At 38.3% G+C, this 22,961-nt stretch overlaps 1 protein-coding gene across 1 annotated transcript; it reads left to right on the plus strand.

Moving 5' to 3' along the window:
• The first annotated feature begins 4,809 nt into the window (after nucleotides 1-4,809).
• aldh1a3 (aldehyde dehydrogenase 1 family, member A3) lies at nucleotides 4,810-22,245 on the plus strand. Its single transcript, XM_083901176.1, has 13 exons — nucleotides 4,810-4,947; nucleotides 6,760-6,864; nucleotides 7,259-7,399; nucleotides 10,175-10,304; nucleotides 13,076-13,137; nucleotides 16,233-16,361; nucleotides 16,811-16,924; nucleotides 17,973-18,075; nucleotides 18,518-18,702; nucleotides 19,377-19,541; nucleotides 20,246-20,403; nucleotides 20,592-20,666; nucleotides 22,103-22,245. Exons 1-13 carry the CDS (start codon nucleotides 4,846-4,848, stop codon nucleotides 22,170-22,172), a joined length of 1,539 nt encoding a protein of 512 aa, XP_083757302.1. The 5' UTR covers nucleotides 4,810-4,845; the 3' UTR covers nucleotides 22,173-22,245.
• The last annotated feature ends 716 nt before the right edge of the window (nucleotides 22,246-22,961 follow it).

A 22,961-nucleotide genomic window follows, 5' to 3' on the forward strand; every position in this document is an offset into this window, starting at 1 on the left:
TTGTAATTTTATTGATTTATACCTTTAGCACTAATTATTGGAACTCAAAATTGGTTTGGTAAACTCAGTGACCCTTGACCTCCATACGCAGGTGAATCCAATCATGAGAAAGAGTATTTAAGGAGGTCAATTGTAAGTGTTTCTCCTCTTTGTATCTTCTCTGAAGAGTGTCAACATGGGAGCCTCAAAACAACTCTCAAATGACCTGAAAACAATGATTGTTCAACATCATGGTTTAGGGGAAGGATACAGAAAGCTATCTCAGAGATTTAAGCTCTCAGTTTCAACTGTGAGGAACATTGTGAGGAATTGGAAGACCACAGACACAGTTCTAGTTAAAGCCTCTGTAAACCCAAATCCACATATTAAAAATGCTCTATCAAAGTTGAGTGTCTCATGAAGCATCCACAAAAGTCTGAGTGAAAATAACTATTCATAACTATTAAAAAACCTGGTTTGAAAACAGCTAATTTTTGATGTTTGAAGACTTTAGTTGATTTGGGTTTACAAAGGCTTTAAGGCCTGAAGTGGCAGACCAAGAACAATCTCAGATAAGCAGAGGGTAAGGATGGTGAGAACAGTCACAGTCAACCCATCGACCAGCTCCAAAGACCTACAACATCATCTTGCTGCAGATGGTGTCACTGTGCATCGTTCAACTAGTAAGTGCACTTTACACAAAAATACCTTTCCAAAACTTTCCAAAATACCTTCCTCCAGAATCCAGACTCTAATTGGAAGCTATAGGAAGTGTTTATTTCTGCAAAAGGAGGATGCACAAAATGTTTCTTTTGTGGTGCCTAAACTTATGCACATGCCTAATTTTGTTGAAATAATTCTTGCACACTTTCTGTAAATCATATAAACTTTATTTCACTTCTCAAATATCACTGTGTTTGTCTCCTATATGTTATATTTAACTGAAATTTCTTATTCAAACAACCAATGATTTATAAAGGAAAATCATGAACATTTACAGGGGTGCCCAAACTTTTACATACCACTGTATATTCATTTAGTGTTTTAGCAAGATTTAAATACTGCATTTGACTGTAGAATCACACTTTGAATAATCACTTTTGAGGAGTGACATTTTTCAGCTATTTGTTAAACTTGCCACTTTTATTTTTTTATTTTTGTATTACTTATTTATGTAAGGGAACATATTTTCACAATGCTCTCTGACTGTAGTGTGGTTTCAGACAGTGCTGTTGACAGTGGTGACCTGTGGCAGCTGATCCTCTTGTTTACAGCAGCAGCCACACTGAGGCTCCACTGCTCCATATTTTGGTATGAAACAGAAACTAAGCTTCTCTCTGAGTTATGCTCTTTTTATCTTGTATATTTTTGCAACAAGTGGTGGAGCAGTGCGTTCTCATCACGCGCTGAAAAGAGCCTTTGTTTAGCTCTGAACACCTGGACAGGGTTATCTCAGTGGTTCTCTCTCTCTCTCCCAATCTATTTTACGCTCTGTCTGTGTGCGTCCAACTGCAGCGGCGTGATTCAAAGTGCAGACAGATAATAGGCAGGCTTGGGAAAGTGCTTTAATTTTGAAGCGAAAGCAACAAACGGTGATGATGAACGTTTGGAGGTCACATCTATGGTCATGTGACGTCCTCCCTGAATCTGATTCCAGAATTGAAACCAAAACCAGAGACAAAACTTCCAGTTTTACACTTTAGAGCAGTGGTTCTCAAAAGTTTTATCCCAAGTACCAGCTGAGAAAATAATGCTCTCTCTCAGTAACACCATTATCAACAATGGTAAAATGCAGTGATGAAGATAATTTATTCTCTCATTTGAGTCATTACAAAAATAAATATGTACAAAGTTATGTGAGGATGTGATATACTTTGGCTCAAATGTAGTCATTGAACACAAGCTTTGGTTTTGTAAATGCACTGTAAAATAAAATATAATCTACTGTTTATGATCTGTATTACATGATCTTAAAATACACTAATAATAACTTAATTTCAGATAATACCTGCTGTATTCCTATAAACGAATGATAATTACGTGCGTTACAGTCACATTGAATACAAATATGGTCAAATTCGGCTGTAACACAAATAATTACACTTAAAATTTAACTGTTATAGTGTTAAGTGACCATTTTTAAAATACAATTTTGATGATTCAATGTATTTTTAAAAATATGTATATAAAATTTATTGTATTTTAATATGATTCACAGTCAAGTGCGACTGAACAAAGACACACATTCTCCTCCAGATGTAGTCTGGTCATTAACTGACTGCTCGGTGATTGTAACCGGCCTTGAAGCCTGCAGATGGGACTATATCACTGGAAGGTGTGCAGTGCCAATTAGTCTGAGCAGCCAAGCCTGGAAGAGGAGAGGTCACCTGACTCCACTTTCCCACGACAGGCTGATCTACCCACCTCTCAGATAGCGGATAGGCCGAGTGAAAGTTGGCAGAGTCACCAGGGTCCTGGGTGGAACATATTGTCAGATGTATCATGGATGAATTAATTCTTTCTCTAGTGATGGGAAATATTCAGGCTAACCATAAAAATAAATAAATATCAATAAAAGAGTAATTATAGAAATAAACAAATAAATGAGCAGTATGACGTTGGGATGCACCGAAATGAAAATTGTTGCCTGAAAACTGAGACCGGAACGCCTTCTTATGCTGACATCTGCTTCTCCGTCTCCAAGCAGGCTCTCTCCGTAACCAACAAAGTCTGGATCGTTTCTATACGCGCTGTTTTATCCCCATATCCAAGTAATGGTCTTTATGACGAGGATAGAGTACAGTCGCGATGAAGTGCAGGGGATCCGAGTAGATCTTAGTAAAACCTGTTGACAGACTCTTAAGAGTGCACTTTTCATTGTTTTCACTCCATGTTCCATCTCGACCTCTTTGTGTAGACGGCACTTTAATGCTGCAATTAATGGAATAACAGATGAGCTGATCTCTTTAGTTAACTGCTCAAAGAGAGAGAGAACGCTCTCTGGAGTTCATAATCTGCGCTGTATAAAGCCAAGTTTCGCTTTTTGCGCAAAGAGACTTTCCAGCATTTAATAGGTGCTGTTCCACCGTGTACTCGTATCTTGTTGGAACCGTTGTATTGGTGTTCCAAAGTAATTTCTAGTTTCTGATTTCTCAGTTCTTAAATGTGAATATGAAGAAATCATTCAACTGAATCCTTTTGGCTCGTGGACAAAAACAAGACATTTGAGAACAACATCATCATTTCCAGGTTTAACAAACACTGATCGACCTTTAATGGCTCAAACAACTCATTGACTAATGGAGAAAAAAATAGTTACACACAGCTCTAGTATTGTACAGTAGGAGCCTTTTTCCAGGTCATGGCTCTGAAATTCACAATGTACAATTTGAGAGTCTGAACATACTGATGATTGACTGGAAAACTTAAAGACTACCAGTGTAAACCTGGTTCTGGCGTAGAGGAGGTGAACTAAAAAGACAGAATGTCTCTATTAAAATGACATGTGAGGGCCACATTTCAGTTAGTCTGACAAAACAACTCATGTCGTTCAGAGCAGGTTTGTGAGAGATTTGCATGAGCCTGGGCCTGTGTTTTGCATCGCACAGACAGACACACACGTGCGCGCGCACACACACACACACACACACACACACACACACACACACACACACACACACACACACCTCCTCTCTCCCTCTCTCATTATAAAGTGTTAGAAAGCTGCTGAAGTGAGAAATGAGCCTGTGAAAGCTGGTTGTCCTCATTAAACTTTGACATAAAGAGCGAGAAGAAGCGATGAAGGGGAAACAGTAGCAGACTGTGTGTGTGTGTGTGTGTGTGTGTGTGTGTGTGTGTGTGTGTGTGTTTGGAGTGAGCGCACAGCTTTGTTCCTCACAACAAAAGTGTTTGTTTGCATGTGTCCAGTTCCATTTGGCTTCACCAGGCCACAGGTGCAAAAAAGACCAACCTCACCACCGAGAACACCTTTGAGACATCGATAAACAGCCTGTGTTCACTCCTGCTCAGTCAATTCAGTCACATTCAGACCTGCTTAATCCTGGGTTTAAATGACTTTTTCAGTGTGAATGTATTCACTCCTGGGAAAAATTAGTGCAGTGCACGCGGGTGACATCAGTGAGATTGCACCCTGACCCTTACCGTAGCCCAAGATTTGACTATATTCATGGAGGAGCATCACGTAGACTTCTGCTAAAATATAATCCAGCTGTCAAAAGCTGCCGTCTCCATCAGTTGTTATTAACAAAATAACTATCATGTCTCTGTGATCAAAGTTAAAACATGAGTCTATGTCAGTTTTAATGATGTACAGTTTTATACATGACTCACTTTTAGCAACATAACAAAAGACTCGCCTAATAAAATCTAGGTCAGTTTAAGTCTACAGTATCTTCAGAACATGTTAACGTCTTTATCTCACTGTTAGACAGACTTTTCCTTGTGTAAACTGAAATTTGTAAACCGCTCACTCTCCCACACCAAAGTCCATAGAGAAAATCAATGATTTTAACATCACAGCACACAGGAGTTGTTGATCCACTGCTGCCTCCATCACTAAGTACAAATGTCTTATTTTGTCACTTCATTGTTTGAAGTCCTTTGTTCAGATTGACCTCAGTGACACAAAGTGACCACACGAGGCAGCAGGAGACCAGCAGCTCCTGTGTAAAATCACTGATTACCGAGCTCTTAGCTCAGATAAGGGCCCTTGATATTTGATAGGGGCGGATCTATGTAAGGAGAGGGGGAGGAGTCTCTGCTCTCTGCTATAAAAAAAAAGTCCAATGCTGGAGCTGACAGTGACCGTGTGTGTGACTGTGTGAATGTGTGTGAGGAGAAGTTAGAATGGCACAGAACGGAATCTCAGAGAATGAAGAGAGAGAGAGAGAAGGAAACATGGCAGCACTGCCTCAACCTGTCACTGTCCACCAGGTCACACACACACAGGTGAGAGGCTGAGGGAGGGAGGGGTGAGGAAACTCAAGGGTGAGGAAACTCAAGGGTGAGGAGATAAATGTAGTGGATCTGTAAGTGGAACGTGTTTAATGGAGAAAGTCTTTGATATATCACTTGAATGATTTGAAAATGCTGTCTCGCTCACCAACACACAGACTGAGTGATTTATTGTGCCACAAGAGGGCGCTGCACCTTTTCACTCATTCCAGGATTTCAAAGTGTATAACATTTTGATTTAAGATTCTTGTTTATTCCACAACAAATGTATGGATCCTATCTGCAGTACAAAAATATATTGTGACTAACTTTATTAATGTTTTTGTAACATTATTTTTGTACGGTTTCTTAATATTAGCAACTTTTTTATAATGTTGGTAACACATTTTTTGTTACATTAGTAACGTAATTTTTGTAAAGTTTGTAACACGTTTTTTGTAACAGTAACGTAATTATTGTAAAGTTGGTAACATGTTTTTGTAACAGTAACGTAATTATTGTAAAGTTGGTAACATGTTTTTTTCTAACAGTAACGTAATTATTGTAAAGTTGGTAACATGTTTTTTTCTAACAGTAACTTAATTTTAATAAAGTTGGTAACAAGTTTGGTAACGCGTTTTTGTAACAGTAATGTATTTTTTGTAAAGTTGATAACATGTTTTTGTAACATTAGTCACATACTTTTTGTAAAGTTGGTAACAAGTTTTTTTCTAACAGCAATGTAACTTTTGTACAGTTGGTAACAAGTTTTTTGTAACAGTAATGTCATTTTTGTAAAGTTGGTAACACGTTTTTTGTCACATTAGTAACTTAAAATGTGTAAAGTTGTTAACTAGTTTTTTGTAACATAATTATTGTAAAGTTGGTAATGCGTTTTTTGTAACAGTAATGTATTTTTTGTAAAGTTGGTGACAAGTTTTTTGTGACAGTAACATAATTTTTGTAAAGTTTGTAAAACGTTTTTATGACATTAGTAACTTAATTTTTGTAAAGTTGGTAACAAGTTTTTTGTAACAGTAACATAATTATTGTAAAGTTGGTAACCCGTTTTTTGTAACATTAGTAATATCATTTTTATAAAGTTGGTAACAAGTTTTTTGTAATAGTAACGTAACTTTTGTAAAGTTGGTAACATGTTTTTTGTAACATTAGTAACATCATTTTTGTAAAGTTGGTAACAAGTTTTTTTTAGTGACTTTAGTAACGTAATTTTTGTAAAGTTGGTAACACTTTTTTTGTCACATTAGTAACATAATTATAGTAAAGTTGGTAACAAGTTTCTTTTAGTAACTTTAGTAACTTAATTTTGTAAAGTTGGTCACAAGTTTTTTTTTACTAACTTTAGTAACTTAATTTTTGTAAAGTTGGTAACAGGTTTTTTTTAGTGACTTTAGTAACGTAATTTTTGTAAAGTTGGTAACACTTTTTTTGTCACATTAGTAACATAATTATAGTAAAGTTGGTAACAGGTTTCTTTTAGTAACTTTAGTAACTTAATTTTGTAAAGTTGGTAACAAGTTTTTTTTTACTAACTTTAGTAACTTAATTTTTGTAAAGTTGGTAACAGGTTTTTTGTCACATTAGTAACTTAATGTTTTTAAGTTGGTAACAAGTTTTTTGTAACAGTAATGTCATTTTTGTAAAGTTGGTAACACTTTTGTTATCACTTACTTTTGTTTTCCTGTATTGTGTGAAATGGAATGAATCAATGTTCTCTCACAAAGTTGTCATGCTTTGTTTTTTACTGTGTCTAAACAAAGATAAATTCATATCATATCAAAAACACTGTCGTTCTGTCTCTCACAGATTTTTATCAACAACGAGTGGCACACGTCCTGCTCAGGAAAAACATTTTCCTCCTTTAATCCTGCAACAGGAGACAAAATCTGTGATGTTGAAGAAGCAGACAAAGTAAGACAATCCTCACACGTCTGTCCAGCTTTTATTACTTTATAATATTCTACATGTTATCCCATCATACACAGGACATCCTGGACGGCTAACGGGTCGTAAATATGACGCGAATGTGTTGAAATGAACGTTGGCATATTTATATCCAAAAATCAAGCCGAACAATGCCAAACTGTAGATCAGTTAAAACTACTTAACAATTCTAAAAACGTCGGTTAACTATCAGGGAAATCTCTTAAATCTCAACATTTAACTGATCACAGAAGTGAAAATGACCACGTGAACGCGCTGGAAGACATCTGAGCTGATTCTCCCATTGATTCCTGACACCTGTGTGTCCTCCTGTTTCATCTTCCTCCTCCTGCCTCATATGTTTTATGTTTTTCCTACATAGGAGGACGTGGACAAGGCAGTGGAGGCGGCCAAAGCGGCTGTGCAGAGAAGTTCTCCATGGAGGAGAATGGACGCGTCGAGTCGTGGGAGGCTGCTCCACAAACTGGCTGACCTGATAGAGAGAGACCGACTCCTGCTGGCGGTGAGCTTGTTCACTTCAGTTCAACAAATATACGTATATATATATATATACACCTGTATTTATTTCTGTATTTATTTATAGATTTGTCATTTTTCGTACTGTCCTTTTATCTGAAGACTTGTGGATGACAGGTCGAGTCATAAACTGCAGCGTCTTTTATTCACGACAGTTGATGTGAATTAGAAGACGCATTGTTGTTTGACGAGCATCTGTGGGGTTTTCCTGCAGCTGTCCATGTGCTGTCATGACCTTGACTTATTCTTGTGGGACTGCCCATATTACAGCTTGACATCACCACACTGTGACCCCACCCTCTCTCTCTGTGTGTGTGTGTGTGTGTCTCAGATGTTGTTTGGTCTAAATTCCCTGTTGCTGTGTCATTTTGCTGCCAGTTTACAGTCAGATGTCCATCTGTAAATGACCCACACAGATGTGAGTGATGTCATAACACCAGATCGCATGTGACTGCTAATTGCAAACATGCTCTTGAGTTTTTAGTATGAGGAAGGAAAAAAAGAATGTAATACCACTATAGTCTGTCTCACACTAGAGGATTTTCAAATCTTACTTGATTTTAAAGAAGTGGGAGACCACAGACACGACGGACTTTGTAATCGATTTTTCAATCAAGTTTTAATGCTGTGACAATCCAGTCCAGACCAGGACAACACACTTGGTGTTTGATCAAAACTTTTCAGTGAGCAACTATCAATGAATTGTAATCATTGAAAAATCGTCATAAAAATTGAGATATTATTTTTCTGCCAGTATCGCCCACCCCTAGTGGTCGTGTTTGTCGGATGTGTGGTCGTGTGAATGGCTTCAGTGTAAATCATGTCTGACATTATCATAGAACATGTTTGTAAAGTGGCTGTTACAGGCTGGACTTGGCTGAGTGAAATCCCACAGCACGCCCTTTGGCTGCACATGGAAACCACCTCGCCAGCTCTTTCACCATCACATTAATTCACCATTGTTATTATTATTATTATCATCATTATTATTATAGTTACAGTAATCATTATTATATCTGGAACTAAAACAATGTCTGTGGCCAGCATTAACTTTATGGGAAAGAGGTTTTAGAGCTGGAATAGACACGTTTGCATGTGAGATGTTTTTATACATGTATTCTTCTGTTTTTATGCCAATGAATGAACAGATCATGTGATGTCTGTAGATAGAGCTTTTCTAAATGGTAGTGCTGGGCATGTGAGCGGTGTCAACGTTAACACATGAAGTGTTTCCTTGATGAGTGAAGGAAACATGGCGTCGTGTTTACGTGCCGTGGCAACGAAGTCCAGGCACCATTTAGCGGTTAGCTCCTTTAGCTGCGCAGTTAGCGCACGTACAGTCGAACTGGAGCGGTCTGTTTATTAAGCTTAAAGAGCAACTCTGCAAATAACCAGCGTACCTGTGTACTGCGTTTGTGTGCCTCTGTTTTTAAAGTTTAGCGTTACTTTAAAGACTAATTTTAACAACCGGGAGTCACGTAAACATGACGTTGCATGCGTCTTTATCCGGTCAGTCATCATGGAAACGTGTCATACGCTAATGTTGGCACCGTTAACGGTGTTTAACGTGCCCAGCACTAAGTAGATTTCCCATGGAAATCTGTGCGCGCCCGTGTATGCCTCAGGCAAACATCTGTTCTTGACTCCACCCACTTTTACAACAGTGTCACGGAGCGAGTTGTACTTGGCTTAGAAATGCAGTCTGTGAATATTGTCAAAGTCCAGTACTGTTGGTGGACATAATATGGCGTCTTTCTTCAGTCAACAGGACAACCGCAAGAGTCATGTCCGTCTAAATTGTTTCACCATTAACATGTACAGCAGGTACCAAAGGTCTCTAGATTCATAATCCGGCCTGATTTTTTTTTACAGCTGTACCCTGTCTGACGTCTAATATACTGTTACTACAGAGAAGGAATGTGGTGAAATGAGGATCCAGGTTATAATAACCTATAATTACCCTTTCAGTCACAGATACTGAATATAATATCCTATCCTGCCTGAAGAATCTTGATTTTAGTGACATTTCACCGTCATCTGTAGTTTTTATCATCATCTTCACCACAAAGACCTGTATGTATGTGTGTATATATATGTATGTGTGTATATATATATATAAATGTGTGTGTATATATAAATGTGTGTGTGTGTGGGTTGATCTGACTAGATTCATGGTCACAGTCAAATATGTTTATATAGCACATTTAAAAATCATCCCTGTTGCCACAAATTGCTTTACATGCTTAAATGAGGTTCAAGGAGGCAATAAAAATATAATAAGGAAAAAGTTGCCAAAGAAAAGGTCAAACTAAGCAACACATGATTCAAAAATAAAAGGGGAACAGTAAAAATTGCACCCATTTAAAATAAGAATAAGTAAATAAATAAATAAAAGACCTGCTCAACAGTTTGACTGTTTTTCTTTTAATAATTCAAACCAGTTTCTTTGATTTTTCAGCTTCTTAAATGTGAATATGTTCTGATTTCTTTGCTCCATAAAGCAAAGAAATCATCCAAACTGAATCATTTTGTGTTTGTAGACAAAAACAATCATTTGAGAATTTCCAAAGTTGACAAACACTGATCAATATTTTCTAGCATTTTCTGGACCAAACAATTACTCGATTAATCGATGATGAAAATAATGGTTAGCTGCATCAAACAGGTTTCTAATGCATGTAGATAATTGTTTTGATGTGGATTCACGCTGTGGGAAAGTGAGTGGACCTGGTTGTTGAAAGTTATCTTCCTGATTCTTCAGACTCTGGAGACTCTGGACACGGGGAAGCCCTTCCTGCAGTCCTTCTTCATTGACCTGGACGGAAGCATCAAAACCCTCCGTTACTACGCTGGCTGGAGCGACAAGATCCACGGCAAGAGTCTGCCTGTAGGTGAGTCAACTGAAAAATATAAAAGGCTATAGACCTTATTTTCAGCATGTGAGAAACATGAAAGTACATGCCGCTCCAGTTTGCCTGTTGGCATGCTAACGTGCTAAAGGAGCTAGCGCAGCGGCACCGGAGTCCAGGAAGTCCGGCACACGCGTCTTTTTCAGGTTTGTCATCATGGAAACGTGTCATGCATTAATGTGCATTGTTATGTAGACAATGAAGAATAAGATCCTTTCTGGTGTGTGTAGGCCACCGTAGTTCTGTGATGCATTTAGGATCGGCTTTCTCACCACTGGATGTAACTAATTATTTCACACTGGACCTTTTTGTGTGTATTTGACATTTGTGTGTTATGTGGTCAAATAACTAAATTGAGTTTTGTGGGGTAAAAAAGTTGCCCCCTCATTTTTAAATTGTTAAACACTGGACCTTTAAGATAATTAGAAGCTCACAAAACAAGTTTCCTGGACACAGTTTTGTTTTTCACATCAGTGAATCTACAACCAGCGCACCACTGGAGGTTAATTACAACAGAGCAACTGTGACTTAACCTAGTTCAGGATTGTCCTCAGCCCTGGGTGGTTTCTCATTCAGCCTCCTAAGACCCAGCCACAGTTTGCACTCTGTAGGACTGTAGTTAGACTAAACACGGCTGCCTTTTCCTCCTGATTACATCCCAATGGAGCACTGAGAGACGCACGGTGTGGCAGGACAAAGGGGAAGAGGAAGAGGCTGAGATAGTGATCAGTGAGGTGCAACAGTCTATGAGGATTAGCAATCAGTGCTGGCTCAGCGCCTCGCTAACCCAGCAGTCAGTAATCCTCCACTTCAGACTTGAGGAGTCTCACATACCAGTCACTCATGTGCGCAATCATAGAATAAACACAACACAACAGACAATCAGTATTTGATTATTCAATTTAGGGCTGCAACGATTATGCGATAAATCGAGTCCTAAATTAACAGATTAACCTCTTTACAAACTTGTAAAAACCATCAGTAGTATCAGATATAATCTAGGGGTGGGTGAAAATATATCACCATCCTTCCTTGTGCAATACATAATCGATACACATTTAACGTGGATATGTTAAATAATGAATTAAGGAAATCTGAAGTAAACGGTCTCACAGTTTCACTCGTTGGGTGTCACTACTTAACTTGGCGTTAACGTTAACTGTGTGGATTTAAAGTGACAGTGAACTCTGACAGGTTGAATCCTGTGGTTCAAAGAACCCGAGTCACAAATGACGCCCGCAGCTCTGTATCTGAGTGCTATGTAATGAATGATTTCAGTGCTGATGAGCACATGAACTGCTGAGCAGCTTCCTGTGAGACTGTTGTTCTTCTTTGACTGACAGTTTTCATGAATGAGCTTCAGTGATCTGCAGCTGACTCACTCTCTCACCCTGTCAAAGATGAAAGGTGCTGCAGATGCTTCACTCGTCTCTGTGATCAGTAGCTCAGGAAACTGGAGAAGGTCAGAGCTGAGCCTCTGACAGGACGTCCATGTACCGTGACCACAGTCTGCTGCTGATCTTTGTCTCAGTGTGTGAGGGATTAAAGTGAAAACGGCTTAAAGCTGCAGTCGTCAGCATTGCTGCAAAAATATCTGTTCCTCAGCTTCTCTCGTCTCTTCTCTGTCCTTTTAGAGTGTTTTTTAGTTGTTGTTTTTTGCAGCGTAGAATGTTCTAAACTGCCCTGAGTCTCACATGATTTGCATTACACTGAAAATTTACTGTGCAATTATTCATCAATAATGTTTTTTAAGGTACTTAGGAACTTAAAAGATTGTACACTTTTCATATCATACATATAGTTCCCTTGTGTGTAGTGGTTAAAACCAGTTTACTTATTTTTGATTCACTTACTGCTTAGGCCAGCATCCCAGTGGTTTTATTACTGTTTATATTATGTATAAATTCATTGATATATTTTTCTGTTTAACAGGTTGTGGTACAGATATTTTTATTGTATGTAGTTCTTATTCTGCTTTTTATTTTTTATACCCTAGTCTTTTTTATTATGTGAATCTCTATTGTTTTCTGACCTTAGCTGGAGGAGCTGTAATGAACCCTAATATCCCCTAATGATTCATAATGTATTACTGATTCTGAAGGAAAAAAATTGATGCAGTGCATAGAATCAGCTTTGTTGGACAAATCTTACCATGTTAACGTGTTCTCAGTCTGTTCGCGGATGTCCCACAATCCCACAATGCAACAGTCGCAACCGTAACAACGCCATTTTGGCCTGTTCACATCCATAGACATAAATATAAGTAATCCACCAAGAGACTGCCTGCCAAATAATGAGCTATTCTATATATCCACGAAGAGACTGACTGCCAGATAATGAGTTATTCTATACATCCGCCAACAGACTTGCTGTTAAATAATGAGCTGTTCTATATATCCACAAAAAGACTGACTGCCGAATCTTTCTCAGCATCCACAAAAAAGTCACTGCCAAATAATGAGCTGTACTGAACAAAACAAATTGAGTTGTTCTATAAATCTATAAAACACATTGCCTACAAAAATAATGAGCTGTATTAAACAAAATCAAAACCGAAAGAATTAAAAAAAACAAACGAGAACTACATTTATTTTCAGTGTTACAGAAGTTGATTATTAGAATGTTAAATTAAGTTTAACATGATGTAATTCTCATAGCAGTGACTAGAAATGTAATGATCAATCTTAAACTAATCATGATTGTACAGTGTTAACCACTGATCCACTCTCTGTTTCCTTTCTTTTTTTTTACAGATGAAAGCTTCATGTGTTTAACCAAACACGAGCCTGTTGGTGTGTGTGGAGCCATCATTCCTGTAAGTCCTACAGTAATGTATACAGTCATCTCTAATGTATACATTATTCATTATATTACATGCATACCTAAGTGTATAATGTGTCCATTATTGAACATTGGAACATGTTAACACAACCTCATTATGTGGACTCATAATGTAAATGATGTGTTGGTTTAAAGGGAGAGTTTGGGTATTTTGTTTAAGTTTGTTTGGATGAAGTACTGACTCCTGGCGACCTGATCACCATTAACATGTCTCACTCATGTCTTTGTTTCATTTCATATTTATTTAGTGCCACCAACTTAAGCAGTGGGTGGCACTAACATTTATGTCACTAAGTGGAGGAATGTTCATCAGTTCAGGCATTCATCCTCTCTTTACACTGCAGTGAAATGAAGATGATGCTGCAGTCATGTGATCTCTAAATCTGTTTACATTAACCTGGTTCATGTTTACAACATGCAACTGCTTTTCCATTCTGTGAATTAAAAACAAAATGGCTGCCAAAAGAGTCGTACATAATAAAACCTGATTTTAGCCACTAAAAGAAAATCAGTGATTTTAACATCACAGCACACAGGAGTTGTTGATCCACTGTTGCCTCCATCACTAAGTTCAAATGTCTTATTTTGTCACTTCAGTGTTTGAAATCCCTTGTTCAGATTGACCTCAGTGACACACATTTTCTCTATGGACTTTGGTGTGGGAGAGTGAGTGGTTTATAAACTTCAGTTTCCTGTTGGAAAAGTCTGAGATAAAGACGTGAACATGTGACACAGATGTCGTGGACTTAAACTGATGTAGATTTTCTAAACTAAGTTTAATTTTTTCACTGAGCCTTTGTACCTCGATACAAGGTGTTCAGTGCTGACTGTGTCCGTCGCACTTTCAAGCACACTTCAAAAAAAAACACCACAAAAAACCTCAAACCTTGCCTTAAAGGCTTATTCAAACCTGTGCAGAATGAAACTTTATCCTAATCTTTGCTCTCTCTGAACAAGACCTTGTCTCTGTTAATCCCTTCAGGGCTTTTCTTCCAGGAACACACAGTCTCAATCCTGCGCTACTTGGATTTACTTTCACACACTGGAATATATGTTTTTTTGTCTTTTGATAATAACTTGATCAGATTCAGGGTGGGGCAGCGTATCGTCTTTCACTTTGTCGTGGATGCCCACAGACACACGAGTATAATTTCGACGGCGTGACAGAACACAGCCATTCAGTTTTTTTTTAATCTTTGAACATAAGCCTGTAAACTCTAAAGTTGCTTTGGCAACAAAGGAACAAAACGGCTGTTGTTTGACATGGGAGATTATATCATAAAAGTGAAATTTATACTGAAGAACGTTGTGTAATTACAGAAAGTAGTGCTGGCGCACACACACCACATGAGTCAGTGTCGGAGGAAAAACAGGAAACATCCATCCCGACTTGTGATCCTGAGATCCTTAAATGGTGCAGAGTGTTTCCAAAGTGTCGTAAAAGTTAACAAAGCTGAAACAATACTTACGCAGCACTCGCTGATACGACCGGCTAATTTGTCCATCGCTGTCCAACATGGAAACGAGAAACTGGAAAACAAACCACCTCTTTCTACGCTTTTGTTTACTTTGAATTATGACCTGTTTTATTATCTCGTACCTTTTCTCCAAAACAAAACACAAATACAAGTGATAAAGTGAATTTAAAACAAAGTTCTTATGATGTGTGTGTGTCACTGTGGTTATTAGGTCCTATTTGTGAAGTTTTCATTATTTTTTACAATCATGAGAATAATAATTATAGTAAGGACTGCAACTAATTCAATTATTTTCTCCATTAAAATGATTCCCTGTTAGATTCATAAAAAGATTGATCAGTGTTGACAATGACAATGTTCTCAATTGTCTTGTTTTTGTCCACAAACTAAAATGATTGTTTGAATAATTTCTTTGTTTTATGGAGCAAAGAAATCAGAAAATACTCGCATTTAAGAAGCAGGAAAATCAAAAACACGCTTCAGGTAAATCAAACCATGACTGTTACAGAATGCGTACTTCCTGTTGCCAGCAGGTGGCACAATGACCAGCTTTACAGTTTATTATCTGTGATGGTTACCACGGTAACGTGCGTACAGGTCAGATGACTGTGGAAGGTGAATATATTTTGATCAAAACAAAATAAATTTCATACTGGTGTCACAGCAGATGTCGATGTAAATTTTCTTCATTGTGCAAAATAAATAAAAATGGTCGCTGCAGACGGCGCTAGCACAGAAGTCAACAAGGTAGCAGCTTATTGAAGCTAATATTGTTCTTAATAATAATAACGATGATTATAATAATAATAGTGCTGGGCATGTTAATGCATTAACGGCGGTTAACGGTGTGAAAACATTAACTGACCGGAAAATACTCGCGTAACGTCATGTTTAGTCCACTGAGTCCAGGCACCGTTTACCAGTTAGCTCCTTTAGCGCCGTTAGCGCGCCTACAGTGGAACTGGAGCGGTCTGTTTATTAAAGGAAAAGAGCAGTGCTACCAGCGTACCTGTGTGCTGCGTATGTGTGCCTAAAGTTTAGCGTTACTTAGAGACTCATCGGGAGTCACGTAAACATGACGTCACATGCGTCCTTTTCCCGTCAGTCGTCATGGAAACATGTCGTATGTTAACGTGCCCAGCACTAAATAATAATAATCAGTGTTGCCTGGACCCTCAGTGAAAATGTAATGTACATATTTTTCAGAGATTACAATTACAATATACAATTTTTTGGCAACATTACATTAGTTTATTTAGCATATTTAGCATAAGAAGAAGAAAAACAATATTAAAAACATTAATTCAAACATCATTTAATCTAAGTTGGATTTTCCATCCTCTGTGCAGATAAATGTTATATATATTTACAGATTGTTAATGTGTCACAACCAAAAACTACCAAAGTAGTAGAATATGAGAAATTCCATCCGTGTTCTCCTGCTTCATTATTCCACAAAACCAAGGCTGGAATTCTCACTGACCAAAGACCAGGAAACTTTATTACACATACAGAGGTGTAAAGATGAATATGTAAGTGTGAGACTGAACATAAACATGATTTAACATGGACTAACTTTGTCTTTTTTTAGTGGAATTTTCCTCTGCTGATGTTCATGTGGAAGATCGCTCCAGCTCTGTGCTGTGGAAACACAGTTGTCATCAAACCGGCCGAGCAGACGCCGCTCACCGCACTGTACACCGCGTCACTCATCAAAGAGGTCAGAGGTCGCAGTTTGTGCTCACCTTTCAAAATAACACATAAAGTCAACACAGAGACACAAAAGTCACACATAGGGCTGCAGCGATGACTAAATATCAACTATTTTGATAATCAATTAAATGGAGTGTTTTTAATCATTTAAACCAGTTTGTGTGATTTTTCAGCTTCTTAAATGTGAATATTTTCTACTTTCTTTGATTTTTCAGCTTAATATAAATGATATCACCATGTGATGTATGGAAAATATTCTATATTTGCTTTTCTTTATGTTAAAAATTGTGTATATTTAAAGGGTTAAAAGGCTAAGAATCACTCAGTAGAAAGTATACATTTCATTATACATACATATGTGAACACTTAAGGTGTAGAGCGTTATTATTTTTAACAACCAATGACGTGTGTGTGTGATATTAACTGACTGACATGTTGTGTGGCTCACGTGTTCAGGCAGGTTTTCCTCCTGGAGTGGTGAACATTGTTCCAGGTTTTGGTCCGACAGCAGGAGCAGCCATCGCTGAACACATGGACGTCGACAAAGTGGCTTTTACTGGTTCTACTGAGGTCTGTGAAGGAAAAAGTGACTGACAAAAATGTACCTTTATATATGTAATACAGCAGGTTTTTTTTAAAGTTCTGACACATGGTTAATCTAAGATATAGTGGGGGCCTCAAACAATCTAACAGTTTGACAAAAATCAGCTTAAAGGCACCAAAAGGTAAAAGCGGAAAGAAGAAGAGGAGGATGTTAGAAACAGTGACTGTGTTGGGAAAATGAGAAGAGCTCCCTCATGTGGCTCAGTGAAGTAAGAGTGGAAACATATAGGGCTCTTGGTTGTTTACAAACATTGTGGATGTGCAGAAGGTCAACATTCAGCGTTTAAGTAGCAGTGTTGTCGTGAAGTTAAGTTAGTCGGCTCTCGTGTACTAATTCAGCTAAAAAAAAGGAGATGTTTTCCTCGTAGTACAGCAGCTTGTCGCCTAGTGATGAAGCAAGTTATGCTCGGAAATTCACCTAGGTGAATGGGACACAGCTTGATGACACATATGCTTTAGGCGCCGGTGAGTGGATTAATGATGTGACGAAGTGGCCCCGTCTGCAGTGGCCCGATATCCGCTCGTACCTGATCGACACTTCGAGTCTTTATTCCAAGGAGAACTTAAAGTCCTACACGACTCTGGATGCTTACGAAAGTGAACAGTTACAGTATTAGCAACACACCGGCTGCTTCCTACAGCTCACTAAACTACCCTCTGGGAAGGGTGAGCAGAACAATACGGCGGACAACGTGAGTGTCTTTAAGAGGTTTTATTCTACACACAACTTAATATGTTGTAAAGCGACAAAGCGTACAGCTTCTGATGATCAGTTACAGTGAGCACGGCTTCTTTTATCACAGTGCAACTCGGTATCTGGTAAAACTTCAGGCTTTTGTCTTGTTTGTTAAAACCATGAGTGCAACCGACAATAAGACATGTTGTTGTGTTGCTCACAATAGCACTTTCTGCAACCGACAATGCGCAGTAGAGAGAAGGTGACGCGCGAGTGACGTAGGCTGCCAAGGGGTTTATACAAACATGTATGTGCTGCTCTGTGTGTGTGTGTGTACAGGTGGGTCAGCTGATCAAAGAAGCAGCAGCCAAAAGTAATCTGAAGAGAGTGACCCTGGAGCTGGGAGGGAAGAACCCCTGCATCGTGTTTGCTGACTCTGACTGTAAGTCAGCTTCTCTTTTATTATCATGAAATGCTTTAATAATTGTACAGGGTTCACACAATCATGACAGGCTGCATGATATATGCATGTGTATTATGTATCTAAATGTATATATATATATATATGTGTGTGTGTAATGTGTATATATATATGGTTATAAAGCTGCACAGGTTGTTTCTCTGGACTTATGAAAAGTTTGAGAGCGACGATACACTGTAAACACAGTCATCACGGATACTTTATCATGATGTGACCATATCCAAAATCTATGAGCCACCATATATATACATATGTGTATGTATGTATATATATATTACTTAACCTGCCATTACACCGGATTCTAATAAACTGTAAACGGTGACTTTTCTAAAATGTCAGGAAGTTATTTTCTGCTTCTGTTAAACACCTATCTGTGTTTGTGTGTGTGTGTGTATGTGTGCAGTGCAGATGGCGGTGGAGGAAACCCAGAAAGGAGCGTTCTATAACCAGGGTCAGTGCTGCACGGCCGCATCTCGAGTGTTTGTGGAGGAAAGTATTCACGAGGAGTTTGTGCGTCGCAGCGTTGAAAGCGCCAAGAAGATCGTGATCGGGGACCCACTCGACCCGCAGACGTCACATGGTCCACAGGTGGGTGTGACGTCGGTATATGTGTCCTCATGTCGTCCTTAAAATTCACATGACAGAGACATTTTCCTCTACACACATTATTCTGTATGTATACTGTACATTATAATGTATATATTTACTCTTTCTCTTTTCTTTTCCTTATATTATTTATCTTCTTATCTTATATGTACACCACTGACCAGAACAAACTGAGAACTGTGTAAACTTAACCTGTCAATATAACCTGACACTCACTCACTCACTCACTGAGACGTCTTTGTCCTGAAAATGATGTAAAAACGAGACAAAGAGCAGACTCCTGCTGTGAGGCTGCAGTACCACTGACAGAGACAGAGGGAGACAGAGAGCAGGAGAGTATTAACTGTGTGATCGTCCTGTCGTCATCATGTGTTTTTCTCATTACCGTAACTCGTAGACCATTTGTGATACCTAGAAAATTCCAGAAGTATGTGCTGGCGATCTGTCCATAGTGTGACCTTTCACCTTTCACCTTTCTCCCAAGATATTTTTTTCATCCCTTTACACAGGATTTAAATGACCCTTTGCAGAACCTGAGCTGAAAATATCCAGCTAGGCTTCTGTAGTTGACACTTTGAACAGAACATTATTATTATTATTATTATTATTATTATTATTATTATTATTATTATTTCCACATCTTTGTTTGTGTGCAGATCGACCAACAGCAGTTTGAGAAGATCATGGATCTGATCGAGAGTGGGAAGAAGGAAGGAGCGAAGCTGGAGTACGGAGGAGTTTCTGTGGGAGAGAAGAGACTCTTCATCCAGCCCACCATCTTCTCTGCTGTCAAAGACCACATGAACATCGCCACGCAGGAGGTGACCACTGTGTGTCTGTGTATGTGTGTCATTATGCCACAAACACAAAAAACTATTCATTCGACTTTTATTTTTCAGACAAAAGGTTAAAGAGACGATTTTCAGTGTGATCACAAAAACAAAAACAAGCTTTTTCTTAACCAAAATGATTGGTAAATCCCAACAATGTTTGTCTTAGCTCTTTACAGAGAGAACACAGAGTATCCTGGCAGATTTAAGCTCCTCTTTACTGTCAGTGTGAGCCTCTGAGCTCTGGGTGGCGCTACAGAGTTCCCCTTACAACCAAAAATGTATATAGAAAACCCTTCATTCCAAGTGCAGTATGTAATCTTAACTCCACAGAGAGTTAATCCGCAGCTGCTTTTAATGTAATTTAAAGGCCTGTCCTCACAAAGACGTCCAACTGGTTTCCGTCTGGACGTGACTGTGTAAATCTGTCTGTGTCACTTATATTGTTGTGTCTTCTGTTTTTATGACGACATAAAATCTCTTATCTTATTTAAACTGTGTTGTTATATGTTGACGAGCCTTGGTGGACAGTAAAGTTCTATTCTATTCTATAACAGGGTTACATACTCAGAAATGGTTTCTATAACCTCACAAATTCAGTTTTGAGTCCTGACTGCAAATGTAATTCACCAAGAGACCAAAATAAAGACACACAGAAGAAAGAGAGACTCAGTTGTATGTTTCTGTCCTCTCAGATCTTTGGTCCAGTGCAGTGCATATTCAGCTTTAAGAGCCAGCAGGAGGCGGTAGAGAGAGCCAACAGCTCCCAGTACGGGTTGGTGTCGGCGGTGTTCACCAGCAGCATGGACAGAGCTCTGTCCGTGTCCTCGGCTCTGGACAGCGGCACCGTGTGGTGAGTAATCTTCACTTCCTGTTTGCAGCGTTTTTCACCTGCTGCGACAGAATTAGACTGAGATTAATCACGTCTGGAACAGAGATTATGGTTCAATGGAATCACATGGAAAAAAGGAGGAGGAAAATTAATGAATTAAGGAAATCACGTTACTCTAGAAACGTTGAAGATTTTCTCTCTTTCTAAAGGATAAACTGTTACAACGCACTTCACGCTCAGTCACCGTTTGGAGGCTTTAAGATGTCGGGAAACGGACGAGAACTGTAAGAACACCACTTTTTTACTTTTGTTTCATTCGCTGCTTTTCATATACATACTTCTACATACATTTACATACAGTACATGTAGGTACTTCTAAATACATGTTCGTACTTTAAATACATGTACGTACATCTACTTGCATGTACGTACATCTACGTACATGCATGTACTTCTAAATCCATGTACATACATTTAAATACATGTATGTACTTATAAATACATGTACGTACATCTACATGTACGTACATCTACATGCATATACGTACTTCTTCATCCATGTACATACATCTGCTTTCATGTACGTATAGCTACATCTACTTACATGTACGTATATCTACATACATGTACATACAGTACATGTACGTACTTCTAAATACATGTACATACATCTAAATACATGTACGTACATCTAAATCCATGTACGTACATCTACTTTCATGTACGTACATCTACTTACATGCATGTACTTACTTCTAAATCCATGTGCATACATCTACTTACATGTACGTACTTCTAAATACATGTACGTACTTCTACTTACATGTACGTATAGCTACATCTACTTACATGTACATACATCTACATACATGTAAGTACTTCTATATACATGTACGTACATCTACTTACATGTACATACAGTACATGTACGTACTTCTAAATACATGTACATACATCTAAATACATGTACGTACATCTACATTGTACGTACATCTAAATCCATGTGCGTACATCCACTTTCATGTACGTACATCTACTTACATGCATGTACTTACTTCTAAATACATGTACGTATATCTACATCTACTTACATGTACGTACATCTACATACATGTATGTACTTCTAAATACATGTACGTGCATCTACTTACATATATGTACATCTACTTAAATGTAAGTACATCTACTTACATGTACAGGCATGCAGGCAGTTATTTTTCCAACTTTAATTATTATTTGTTTTCAATATTGGCCAATGTTAATTTTGTTATTTTCAGTATTTTCTGAATAGGCTTTCATTTGCCATTTGTAATACAACACTGCCACCTGCTGGCTCAGTGACACTTTATGTCTGTAATAAATATTTTGACTATTTTTGATAATATTTCCCGTGAGGAATTCCAGTGTGTTCGATGAAGTTACATCTAGTGGTGAGACAGATTATTGTTTTGTTTTAGAAACATGGCGGCCTCTGTACACCTCTGTCTAAAGGACATAGAAAAGTCGTATTCTAAGTTAATCTAGTGTTTTTTGACTCAAGGAGGTGGAGCTAACAAAGTCAGGTCATGTGACCAAACTCTGGAGAAAATACTAAACCTGTAGAAGGGATGAGATGTCTCTGGTGTGAACGTTTGTAGTGACTGGAGACTGGAGTTTTATTGTGGAGTTTTATTATTTATTTGTTTCCTGCTCTGACTTCTACTGTCGTCTCTTCTCTCAGTGGAGAATATGCTCTGGCTGAATATTCAGAGGTGAAAGCAGTGACCATCAAACTCAGAGAAACCATGTGAGAAGAACCTGAGACCACAAACGCCACACGTCATCATGGTTACCATGGTGATGTTAGGGAAAAACTGATTTTATCCACTTTAACAAATGACTTGACTCACTGTTAGACAGGAAACTGACATTTTTAAAGCACTCACTCTCCCACACCAAAGGCCATAGAGAAAATCTGAGATTTTAGCTCGCGGGGACACAGGAGCTGCTGGTCTACTGCTGCCTCGTGTGGTCACTTTGTGTCACTGAGGTCAATCTGAACAAAGGATTTCAAACACTGAAGTGACAAAATAAGACATTTGAACCTAGTGATGGAGGCAACAGTGGATCAACAACTCCTGTGTGCTGTGATGTTAAAATCACTGATTTTCTCTATGGACTTTGGTGTGGGAGAGTGAGTGGTATACAAACTTCAGAGGCTAAAAACATTTATTTCCTGTTTCTCCACTGGCAGCCATGTTTGCTCTGAGAATGCGCATGCTGGCTTCTAGGCATAGGGGGCGGACACAGCACAGTCTCACTGAATATGTTTGTTTGTTATAACTCAACTAAAATAAAATTAAAATAAAAAACTGAACTATGCCTTTAAAATGTTAATATTAACAAAATGACATTGTAAAAAAATAAAGTTTCTCCAGAACAAACAATATAGAGTATGTTTTGATTAGTTTTGTATTTACCACTCTGACGCCCACTTGCAGTACCTTCATTTTCCACCAGTGGGCAGGAGCACTGCTGAAGTAGTTATTATTATTATGTTATTATAATAATGTTTGACTGTGTAGCCCAGTCTTTAAAGC

The sequence above is a fragment of the Microchirus variegatus genome (genome assembly GCF_963457635.1).
Source record: "Microchirus variegatus genome assembly, chromosome: 14".
Classification (NCBI taxonomy): domain Eukaryota; kingdom Metazoa; phylum Chordata; class Actinopteri; order Pleuronectiformes; family Soleidae; genus Microchirus; species Microchirus variegatus.

What these genes read in the sequence shown, in the direction of transcription:
- aldh1a3 (XM_083901176.1), top strand. Translation starts at nt 4,846, where the DNA reads ATGGCACAGAACGGAATCTCAGAGAATGAAGAGAGAGAGAGAGAAGGA. An exon ending in ACCAGGTCACACACACACAG is followed by an intron (nt 4,948 to 6,759) that starts GTGAGAGGCTGA and finishes TGTCTCTCACAG; the next exon opens with ATTTTTATCAACAACGAGTG. An exon ending in CTGGACAGCGGCACCGTGTG is followed by an intron (nt 20,404 to 20,591) that starts GTGAGTAATCTT and finishes CTCTTTCTAAAG; the next exon opens with GATAAACTGTTACAACGCAC.